General features: G+C 42.6%; 1 protein-coding gene across 1 annotated transcript in view; it reads left to right on the top strand.

Moving 5' to 3' along the window:
- The first annotated feature begins 4000 nt into the window (after positions 1-4000).
- LOC6495416 (protein EFR3 homolog cmp44E) overlaps positions 4001-12301 on the top strand; it is a 56540-nt gene continuing 48239 nt past the window's right edge. The window contains exon 1 of the mRNA XM_014907816.3: positions 4001-4903. Coding sequence (XP_014763302.1) covers positions 4888-4903 — 16 coding nt within the window. The 5' untranslated portion in view covers positions 4001-4887. The remainder of the gene's footprint in view (positions 4904-12301) is intronic.

The raw sequence follows: 12301 nt of genomic DNA on the forward strand, positions 1-12301 counted from the left end.
CAGAAGTGGAAAGTTTGGAGTTGGGTCTCGTCCTCGCCCTCATCCTCTCGTCCTTGTCCTCAGATCTCATGTTTGATTGTTGCCCCCGCAAACTGAAACTGAAGGGCGTGCCCTCTCCGATAGAGAAAATCGGGGGTTATTGGGGTCTGGGCTAGCGTTAACTCTTTCTGAGCCCCAAGCCCCGATCCCGGTGCGTTGCCAGCAATTGTCTTAACATTTATTCAATTTGACTACCTAGAAAATCGTAAAGTTTATTTCATAGGCGCTCTCTGAAGTTTTGGCCTTATCCCCATGCCACTCCCTATTTCTTTTCTTTTTTTTTTTTTTGGCCATAAATCTGCGACACAAAAGCAAAAGCAACCACCGCAAACATGGCCAATGCTTCGTGGCTGGGGAATGAATCTGGGTGGGAGGTGTGGGTGGTTTTGAGTTAAACATTTTTAAAAGCCATAAATTTATTGTTCTTGCAAGTGGTGTTGTTGTTTTTGGTGCGGTGCAGTCAAGTTGAAAAACGCACAAGTAGGTCGGTTGTTGGTAGATTATTGTTCTTGTTGTTGTTGTTGTTGTTCTTGGCCATGCTCAGTCGCTTATTTAATTCGATTTGTAAGCTAATTCCTGAAATATTATCTGGAAATGTTCAAGATGTAGCCAAGATTATAAAACGATATCGTAATGAGTAAGCAAAGCTTCCGCCTCAAAACCGCTCAAGGCTCATAAATTAATGAACAATTATTTAAAGGCCTCAAGGACCTCCGAAGTTTAATGGAGACTTGTTTTATTAGCTGATAGAACTGAATGTGTATTATTTGAAAAGCGAAAAGGTCATCCAATTTAATTATAGAAATCCACTACAGATTTCCGCAGATGACCTTTCCCGCTCTGCACATTAAGTATGCAGAGTAAATGGCAAGGTCCTTGAGACTTATTTTTAATTACACTCTTACTTTGCTGGAAAAAGAAGGATATCTATTAGACCAGAGAAAGATAGCAAGAGAGAGAGAAAATCAGACTAACCGGAAATCAATAAATATGTTTCTGGCTCACTCAGCACAAAAACATTTTCTTTATAATATTATACCTCCCGCCTCACTCATTTTTTGGTTTTTTGTTCGGAAGGGATTTCACCATCAAGGAAATGTGCATCTTGCCTTTCTTTTCTTTGGTCCTGACGCTCGTGTCCTCTGTCCTCTGTCCCCTGTCCCCGTCTTCTATTTCTTGCCAACTAAAACAAAAACATCACAAAATAACCAGAAACCCAAAAAAAAGGCCACCCAGAGGCGTAAGCTACTTGAAAGTTTAGAGAGGGCGGAGGAGGGGAGTTGAGAAAGGGGATCCTGGATCCAGGATCTGAGGAGCTGGCAGTTACTGCCTTTTTTCGAAGCACTCATTCATTCATTCGTAAAGGCTTTAGCAGTAAAATAAACGCGCATTGATGCGGAAAATGTGCTACGCACGACGGTGACGCCTCAGCCTTGAACACGCCCACCCCTCCCACAACGCAAAAAAATCGACAGGAGGATGGCGGTGGGAGCTGGTAGGTAGTTGGGGGACCTGCCATGCCAAACTCTGAAGCGATACATTTCCTTAGTGTTATATATTTTTTTTGGGAAACTTTTAAAGTTGCACTTGAGTGCCTAAGTTGACGCTACCAAGGGGGTAAGGTTCCAGAAACTCCATGGGGGTGGGTGGCAAATTCCTGGTGGATGGGGTGGTTAACGGAACTAGGTGGCGCCACTTCATCATTCGGGCGTAAATCTTCCACTACGCAAATACGCGTAAATCTTGTTCAGGACGCTTAAGGTGACCCTGTAGTGCTACCACTCCCGGTTGTGTTTCATATTTATGTGCATCTTTCGGGGGCAGCCAGGCGAACGGAGCTGGAGCTGGCAAAGCCATGAAATTCAATAAGCCCGCCTCACTTACTCCACATCATTTACGCATTGGCACTTTTATTATTTAATGCCCAAAGGTCAAGGCAGCTAAATGGTCAATTGGAATTTTACTTTCAAAAGGCTAGAGAGGATTTCTTACAAAAATCCATAAATCTTCAAATATTTCAGGTTCAAGACTCCTTAAATTCCAGTGTTGTGGCATCAAAGGAGAGCATCTTCTCTAGACTTGGTGGCCTAATTCAATTCGACACGATTTGGGGCTAGGCCAGATGATTCCCTGCTAATTGCGGATAGAATGGTTGGCCTAAGTGGGGCCCGTGACCAGCTGAGAGACAAAACAGATCATAAATAATATATACACACGCCCTCGTACATATGCATTAGGGCGTGGCCGGCGAGAATGGAAGACCGACAGCCTGGGGGGAATGAAGAAGTTCTGCCCGAGTTGCGATGGAAATAATTGATTAGCATCGAACGTGATTGTTAACTTTTTGCATATGTAATTTCGATTAGGCTCCTGCCATCACATCTGCCACATCTCTTTTATGCTTGCCCCATCGCCATCCCCGGCCAGTTTCTGCTTGCCACTTGCCACCATCATCTCCGCCTTCATTTCAAGCCGTTTCAAGTGTGTGCAACAGTGCGTATGGGTAATGTGTATGGCTTTGTCTGGGTTTCGGGATATGTGGCTGCTGCCTAAGCAACATTTGCCACACTCTTTTGCAGAATGTGTATGGGAGTGTGTGTGTGTGTGTGTGTGCTATATGCTCTCTGTTACCATCACAATGCAAATTTACAGTTACATGCTTCGATTGGCAATTTAATAAGGTAACTTTTTTACACAGAGCCATGGCCAGGAGCCAGCGGCAAACCCTTTCATTTTAGCAAGGGAGACACACACACACAGAAAAGGGCACTCGAGCATGGGGGCAGGAATGGTGGGGCATGCGGCAAGTAGGAGAGGTGGGCGCCATGAGAAGACGCGTTCACACAGAAACTGACGTGCTTTACATATTTAATGTTTAACTGTAAATTAGGTTAAAATGTGTTTGCAAAATGAAGTTTTTTTTTTCCCCCACAACTGCACGCTAAATGAGGATTTTCAACGTGGAAAACTTTAGCATACATCAGGTCCTGTCCTCCATCCTTTGCATCCTTCCCTCCCTACTTCCAACCGTTTGAACCGCCTGTCCTTTTGCGGCTTTAAGTGTTTGCCTTCCATTTGCGTCTGAGGCGACCAATCCCCTAATGCTTCCCCGAGCCCGCAGCAGCCCACAGTATCCCTCCCATTTCTCTTCCTCGCCAAAGACCCCGTCAATTCCGAACCATTCGGTTCCGGGATCTAGGATGACGTCAATTTGACCTTCCATGCCAGGACCATTTTCATTTCACTGGTTCGCCCAAAGCAGTTGAAAAAATAAATAGTATTTTTTAGCAGGTCTTAGTCTTTTATTAACTATTTTGAAGACTCTTATAAGGACTCTCATAGGATATCCTATTATGAATAGCTATGAATTGAAATTCCTAGCACTAGAATAATTCCTAATCTTACCCTAATTCATCCTGTAATTCAATAATTTATTCCACATTTTCCAAACATTTATGTTTAAGGACTAAGCCCCTAAGAGTTTCCTGTGTACAAAGAGTTCAATCCAGAGTTGATGCTTCGTGTGCAGCAGCATTGGGATGATGGCTGAATGGAGGGGCTGGGCATGAATATGGATGGCAGTGGGCGTGGTCGCTTAGCTGGGAAAACTGTTCACGCATTAATTAACAATTTATGATTGTGTCGGTGGGTGGGGTTAGAAATTCTCTCTGTGTGGGCGGCGGTGGTTGTGCTCTGATGGTTGGTTGGCCTGCGTTTGAGTGCATTTGCAAGCGCATTAAAAATAATTTCATTTGCTGACGCCAGACGATGATGCCTCCTTCTCCCGGGCAGTTACTATCCCAGCATGTTAATGAACAAGCTTTAATGGTCGATTTTTTTCCAGACTTTGAATTGGAATACAATATGTACATCTAAAGTTTTGATGTGAGATTGTGGAGGGTGAGGACTTGTCTTTTGTCAAGACACCCCGTGGGTTTTATTTCAGATGCTATTCGAAATTGCTTTGTCTTATATTTCGGCCATAAAATTGAACAAATTTTATGTACAAATTTGTATATTTTTATTAGCACTTGCTCAGTATGCAAACACACAAGCACAAACAGCAGCAATAACAGGAACATGAATAGGATCTGGGAATTTTAGGAATTGTTTCCTTGCTAGGATGGCAAATAAAAGAAAAGAAATTCTTCATTTTGCTTTTCAATACGATATATTTATAGACTTTAAGGATAAGCCAAAGCAGGAACATGAAAATGCATTTACATAACACTGGCCAGAGGAAGTGGCAAGGAGATGTTCTCTCCAGGCTCCAGACTCTCGACTCCCTTCCCTCATCTGTATGTCTATATATATGTATTTATATATATATGTATATATAATCGTATCTGGACAAAACAGAAGGCAGAAGACGGCGCAAGTAGCAGGAAAATGTAATCCCAGCCAAGCGGAGCAAACTTCCGGCAAACGTTGAAAACGGACGCTTCAATGTATTGGATACGGGAAATGGCAACAATTGGCAACAGTGCAGCAGTATCAGCAGCAGAAGCAGCTTCAGAAGCAGAAAAGCCGGAGAATCCCAGAATCGGATCCAGAGAATCCAGACTGAAGGATAACTCCCAGCCAAGGGGCTGACCGTTGCATACATGCAGTCGGGAATGGGGGCGTGGCATGGCACTGCCACATTTCAAGCCAAGAAGCTGCATTAAAATCTTAAGGAGCATAATCGCTGAACTAGAACCAACAACAGAGATGAAGGGAAAACAGCAAACAATGTTGACAACAGATTTGGGGGTTCCCTCTCCCATTGGAAAGGAAATTGTTGGAAAATACATCTTCTATATCCTCAAAATTAAAACTTTGAACTAAGATAAACTTCTCCTAAAACAAATGAAGCCTTCGAAGGGTGAGTATTAAGCGGAATGACACAACTTTGTATGCAATGAAGTTTTCTTATTTGGGTCAACAGCCCTCGTCTTTTTTTGGTCTTTTAATCACAAAAATAGCCCAGAATGAGAAGTAGTTTCTAAGGTTCAGAACCACTTCAATTAATATTCTAGTCTATTAATATTTTTTCCCAAGTTTTAATGTCCTTTTGCATATTAAATGATATTTTCTAGCTTAGTGTTAGAAGACCTGACAGTAGCTGCAGTAAACCTTCTATCCGATTTGTTTTTATGAACCAAACTTTAATTTGCCAACAAAGTTAAGCCTAAATTTTTACCAGCAAGAAAAAAAAAAGACAAAAATAGAAAAAGAGAGGATGTAGAAACTACGCTGATGTGTCCGTTGATCTAAATACACACAAGGTCCTCCCGCCTACAGTGTCCATGGAAAAAGCCCTGCCAACAAAAATCCCCTTCAGCCTTGGGGCTTGTGTCCTAATAGAATTTGCATTTTTTGTTTACGTCTCTCTCTGTTATTTTTTTCTGCGCCGAAGTTGTTGGCGGGTTTTTTTTAATTGAATAACTGCAATACAGCTACCTCTGGCATTGCTACCGGCTTTGTTGGTATTTTGTAGTGCTAGAACGCTTATATGTACTATATATGTATATGTCTACAGTGTACGCCGATTTTTCCTTTTTAATTTTCTGCTAAAATAACAGTTTATTTTTGGACTTTATAAATGGCGTAACGGAATTGAATTGATAGAGGCTTGAATATTAAAAATTCAGTTACTGAATTTCAGTAGCTTAAAAGATGATTATCTACTCAATGATATACTGACTTCAATTTAAAAACAATTAGAAGTTTGAAAATAATGGCCTACAATATTCCAATATATAAAAAAAGACCTTCCTTTCTCGTCAAAATCAGGAAGTAAAAATTTTTGGCCAAAATCATGATGTAACCCCTTTAAAAAATTTCGAAAAATGGGTCAAAAATTTTGTTGCCTGGTTTTGGTTGAAAATGAATCTACTCGAAGATCTAAGATCGGGAAGGTATACTGCCAATTATTAGCCAAGTTATGTGTAATTTCCTATAACAAAAAGTAAAAATTGGAACCGTGGTTTTCATATTTTTTGTTGACCAAAATCGAAGCTTTTGATGCACTTCTTAGCGAATATTTTATCTATTATGAAACCTATCTTAAAACAGAGTACCATTCATGAATCAGGACTCTAATGCCCTTCAATCTGCATTAAAATATGGAAAACATGGTACAAAAAAATTTTCGATCAAATTTTGGCTAAAAATATGATGTTACCCCTTTGAAAAATTTCGAAAAATGGGTCTTAAAATTTGTTGCCAGGTTTTAATTGAAAACGGATCTACTCGAAGATTTAAGATCGGGAAGGTATAACTTTCGTTTATCGGATATGTATTAGCCAAGTTATGACAATTTCCAATTTTCCATTTTTGCCAAAAACCGGAACAAGAATTTTTTGCTTCCTCATAAAAGTGAGTGTGATTTCCCAAGTATTCAAATTTATTATCTTTAATAAAGGTCTTTCATTTGAGGGATGCATAATTAATAGTTTCCTCCATCTTCGGAAGGGAATTTAAAATTCATTGAACTTGGTTGCCAATTCAATATCTTTCGTGTGCCCTTTTCTCACACACTTTCACCCAAAAATAAACCTAATTTATATTGAAATTACTAAAGTTCTGATCGATGTTATAGCCAAAACACTAAAAAACACCATGACACACACAGGCACACACGCTAACAGCCCACTCACACCTCGTCGGTGAAGCCAAGCAAATGTGTGAGAGTTTAAAGAAGCCAATAAATTATTAATAGCCCTGGCATTGATTGGAAAACTTTTCAAATATGTTGCCACTTTTCTACACGAATAATTTGCGAGCATTTTCAAAACACATACCCATACACCCACGCGCACCCCCCGATCCACATATCGAGGGGTAGATTACTTTATACTATTTTAGTGAAGGACATCCAATGCAATAGTGCGGGAAAACCAATCATCCGGTTTATTATTAAATTCAAGTTTCTTCTCATGTTTTCCAACTTATTTGCTTTCCTTGCTTATCCTTCCATCCACCAAGTCCTCTCCATATGGGATGTTGTAAATATTTATTTGTTTATTTTGCGGTGAAGTTTATTTCTATTCCATGTATGATTTCATATACCAGACAACGCAATACCGATACTGCCAAATGTATGGATAGCATGCACTCGTTTTCCTTTCAGCGGATTTAATTTGTTGACTCTTGGTGCTTTTTCTTTGTGGTCTCCCCGCTGCCATAAACTGTAATTTATTTTCTGATGCTGCTGCTGTTGGTCTCCATCTCTGCCCGCTTTAATTCGGTGCGGTAATTAGAAGAATCCACAAAGGTAGCACATTGCCCCATTGCCACCTGCCACTTGGCCTGACCCCGGCATTGTTTGGCCATAAATATTGCACATACGCCGCATTGTCTGCTCTGCGTCCAGCTTAGACGTCGTGCGTTGCTTGTGCTGTTTGTATTTTTGGATTTACCTCCTTCTAAGCGGAAAGCCTTTCTACACCCACTCTCTCTCTCTCTTTGGCGACGAAGCTGGAAAATTATTAAAGCGTAGTTTGTTTTCTAGATATTGTCTTTTTAAATCATTTATCTTTTCAGATTTACTTTGTCCTTGTTGCCAAACACAAAAAGTTTCAAATGGCCCAAGTATCGCGTTCGCTAAAAGTGCAACAAATAGCCTACGAAACTCAAGGGGATTTGCATTCAAGGACCAAGGAGAAAGTGTATCGTACATTTATCCTGCCTTCCGGGTGCGTCTTAGCCTTTTCTTTTTTCCTTTACTATTTGACGGAGTTACAGGGCACACGAATTGTTGTCCTCTAGTCCTCTTCCCGTACACACTCTCCTCACCTGGCGGCAGGATGGGCGGTACGCCTCACACACTATATGCGTCATATGTCACCTGTCAAGTTACGTTTTCCTTGCTCACATATGGTGGATACACTGGAAAATGCTCCTAGTTACTATCATATTTATATAGATTTAAGATATATAAGATTTTATTGGCTTAAAAACCTAGTTATTTGTACGAATCAGGGCTTTTTTCTTAGGGAGTAGGTTATTTAATAATTTATAGCATACTTTTCAGGGGAAAAACATAGCGCTTAACAAAGTATGTTAATTGATCCCCAACCGGCAAGACGAATGAGTAGTGGACTGTAGAGTAATATGTTCTTGTCAGTTTCGCTGTCTAATTGGTACTAAGAAAATTTACATTTGTGGAACTTAACGATAGGTGTGTGTGTGTGCATACATATTGTGGATTCTAAAGCTAGTAGGTATAGAAAATATAAAGATGACAATATAGGATAACTTATAAACTATGTATCGATAGTTCCTAAACATCCCGGGCCACCCTGAAACACGGTTTCTGAACTGGGTAGTTTCGCAATTTTCGTTATTGGCCGGGTCAATTCTCCTGCTGCCGTCTTGATCTTGACTGCGCGAACCATATTGTCCTTTCCTTGGAACGTGTCGATCACCTTCGCTAGATGTCATAATGCTGGTGGTGTGTTGGACTCCTTGACGAGCGCAACGCTGCCGATCGAAATGTTAGGGGTTGGCGTGGTCCACTTAGGACGCTGCTGATGCTTCGCCTCTGCTGACAACTGCGAATGTTGGATTCGTCCACCTACTCTTAGCAGGTTGTCCTTTTCGATGATTGGTGAGATCTTGACCAATTGAGATTGGTTCCCTAGAGCCTTGTTTGCGCGTAGTAACTGGATCTCCTGTTGAAAACCAGCTTGAGCGTGTTGCAGCCACCGAATCCTTGCTGCCTTGATCTCATCGAATGTTAGAGAATTCGATATTTGTTTCGAAGATGGGTGCTTCATGCGATGAATGAAGCGCAAAACGTAAGCAAGTGTGTGTATAAGCTTCAGCCAAGATGAGTTGCGATTGAGAAGCTTATCCCATGGGTTGTCCGTCGTGACATTCGTCTGCGCAGCTAGGCAGGTAGTTTTGACTTCGTCTTGTATGCGTTTGTCTGAAAGAGAAGTACAGTTATGAGTATTGTTCAACCTTTCCAAGAATTGTTCCTGGTCCCTCAGCCATGAAGGACCCTTCCACCATAATTGGAAGTCAATGAGCTCGGATACTCCCAAGCCACGGGATGCGCAATCCGCTGGGTTCGATTTTGAGTCTACATGCCGCCATGCATGCTTCGGGATGGTTTCGAGGATTTCTGAAGTGCGGTTCCCAACAAACGTCTTGAGTTGGGCTGGTAAATACGATAACCATGACAGGACTATCGTCGAATCACTCCATGCGTAGATCGTTACGTCGTTGTTCATTAGTCCAGCTTTTATGGATTGCAGAAGTTGACTCAATAGAAGTGCGCCACATAGTTCCAGGCGCGGCAAAGACTGCTGCTTCAAAGGTGCCACTCTGGTTTTTGCAGCAAGTATGGCGACCGAAATGGTTCCATCGTCGTTAACCACTCGGCTGTATACCACCGCTGAGTACGCCTTGGTGGATGCATCTGAAAATCCGTGCAATTCGATTCTCTGTTTGTCGCTTTTAACTAAGCGCGGTATCTGGAGCTTGTGAAGGTTGTCCAGATCAGCTCGCCATTTGAGCCAGTCGTTTGCTAGTTTGCTCGGTAGTTCGTCGTCCCAATTCAAATTCAACAGCCAGAGTTTTTGAAATAGTATTTTGAATTGAACTACGATTGGTGCTAATAGACCGAGAGGGTCGAATATACGTGAGACATCCGCCAACACTTGCCTCTTGGTGCAGCGAGGGTCTTTCGATAGGTTTACATTGTACGACAATGTGTCCTCTCCAGGGTGCCAATGCAGCCCTAGCACTTTGACTGGTGATTGTGAGGAATCCGTGTTATCCTCCGATTTGATGCATTTGGTATTCGATACCCATTTCCCGAGCTCTAGGTTAGCACAGGACATCAGTTGGACCAGTTCGTCCCTGTTGCGTAGCAGCTCATCCTCACTATTTGCTCCAGTGAGAACGTCGTCGACATAGAAGTCCTCCAACACGATTTTTGCTGCGTTCGGAAACTCGTGCTTATGGTCAGCAGCTAGTTGCTCTAGCACTCTGACTGCTAGAAATGGTGCGCATGATGTTCCATACGTCACCGTGCATAGTTGGAAGTGCTTGATAGGATCTGAGGGATCCTCTCTCCATACGATTCTTTGATAGTCTCTATGTTTTTCGCTCACCCATATTTGACGGAACATCTTGACTATGTCCGCTGAAAAGACGTATTTGTACATACGGAATCGCAAGCACACAGCAAATAGGTCTCGCTGAATACTCGGTCCGATTGAGAGCGTGTCGTTTAATGCCATGCCTTTGGCGTCTTGATATGAGCCGTCGAAAACCACTCTAAGTTTCCGACCCAATACGGGATGATGTGGCAAGTAGAAATTCCTACCCTTGGGAATTTCGCTCGGTGAGATTTCTCGCATATGTCCTAGCTCCTGGTATTCCCTCATGAACTTCACGTAGTCGTTACGTAATTGATGATTTTGTGCCAAACGTCGTTCAACTGATTTGAACCTCTGCAGCGCTCCTTGAAGTGTATCTGCGAATAGTGTTTCGGATACTTTAAACGGAAGTTCCACGATGTACTTGCCTTGTTTGTCTCGAGTGTGTGTTGCAAGAAAGTGTTTCTCCACCTCCTCGTCTTCAGGTTGAACTTCTGCTTTGCGATGTATGCTTTCCAGTTCCCAGAACCTTCTGAGATAAGCATCGATGTCTATTGTTGTTGTAAGTGCCGTAGCGCTGCATGCGCGTGATGAAAGCAGTGATGTAATTACCCATCCGAAAATTGATGATATAGCAATGAGCTTTCCTTTGTCGTCGTAGATTTTTCTTCCAGTTATAACACTCCAAACGTGTTCGCTGCCCAAAAGAATGTCAATTGGGGCATTCGTGCTAAATTGCGAATCTGCCAATTGCAGATCGTTGAAAACTCGAAGTACAGACGCGTCAATGGTCTGCCTTTCCAATGATGATGTAATCTTTCCAAGCACGTGAGCCTGGACTACCAGCTGATCTTGCGAAATACGGGATTGGATGCTTATAGTGCTGCATCCCCTTGTAGTGTCTGCTTTGGTTGATGAAATTCCCGTAACCAGTATGCGTGATGGCGTACGAGCCAAACCAAGTGTTTGTATACAGCGTTCAGATATGTACGACAGTTCTGAACCCGTGTCCAATAGGAGTCGGCATGCAACCAAATCTCCCTTTGCGTTGCGAACGTTGACCATGGCCGTCGGCAAGGTGCTCCTGTTCCATCCAGTTGATTGTTGTGAATTTGCACTGCCTTGTGCACATACAATTGCTGCAGAACCTTCTGCTTGTGCGATGTGACTCGTAGCCACCGTTGAGATGTGTGCGCTAGGATCCTCCTGATCCTCACCAGTTTGAGAGATTGTTCCAATAGCCTGTTGCGTGCGTTGCAGGTGCAACAGTGAGTGATGCTGACCTTTACATTGTCTGCACTTGAACGTAGATTTGCATTTTCTGACCCCATGACCAGGATTCAGACAATTGTAACATAGAGCGTTTTCCTTGGCAAACGAAAACCTCTGTCCTGCTGACATATCCAAGAATTGTTGGCATCCATACAGACGATGCTCTGTAGAATGACATTTGCTGCACTTGTTTCCTTCAAGTACAACCAGCGAATGTGTGACCTTCCTTCCCTTGTCACCGATTGAGGCTGTAGTCTTGCCTCCGATTGTTTCACGCTTGCTGAGCTCTAGTTCCTCGCAACGTGCATCCAAAAATTTGAAGAATTCCTCCAGTGTGGGTGAGTCTGTCTCCACACTGCGCTCGATCCACCTGCGTCGAGTATCTGCATCCAGCTTCTCCAGCGTCAAGTAGATGATCCAACAGTCTCGTCCTGTTTCCTCTATGGCATCCAAACCACGCACTATTTCATTGGCGCCGTCTGACACCTTCCGTAATGTTGTTGTATCCGACCTGGTTGTTGTTGGCAGCTTCATAAACTGCTCCAATAGTGAATTCACGATATGCCGTGGACGATTATATCTTTCATTAAGTCGCTCCCACGCAGTGTTGTAAGCTGAATCCGTAATAGCCAAATGTCGTACCAGATTTGCAGCTTCGTCGATCAGAAGAGATTTCAAATGATGAAATTTGTGCGTATTTGTCAAATTCGCCTTGTTGTGAATTGTGCTCTCATATATGTCTTTGAAAGCTGGCCACTCTGAATAATTGCCAGCGAACCGTTTAATTTGAATTTTAGGCAATTCGCTTTGAGCTGATGCCCCTACCATTTGAGCACTACCTGAATTCGCCGCGTAGGCGTCTCCTCCTTCAGGTCTCGACATGTTTGCAGTGGCTC

The sequence above is a fragment of the Drosophila ananassae genome, chromosome 3L, assembly GCF_017639315.1.
Source record: "Drosophila ananassae strain 14024-0371.13 chromosome 3L, ASM1763931v2, whole genome shotgun sequence".
NCBI lineage: Eukaryota > Metazoa > Arthropoda > Insecta > Diptera > Drosophilidae > Drosophila > Drosophila ananassae.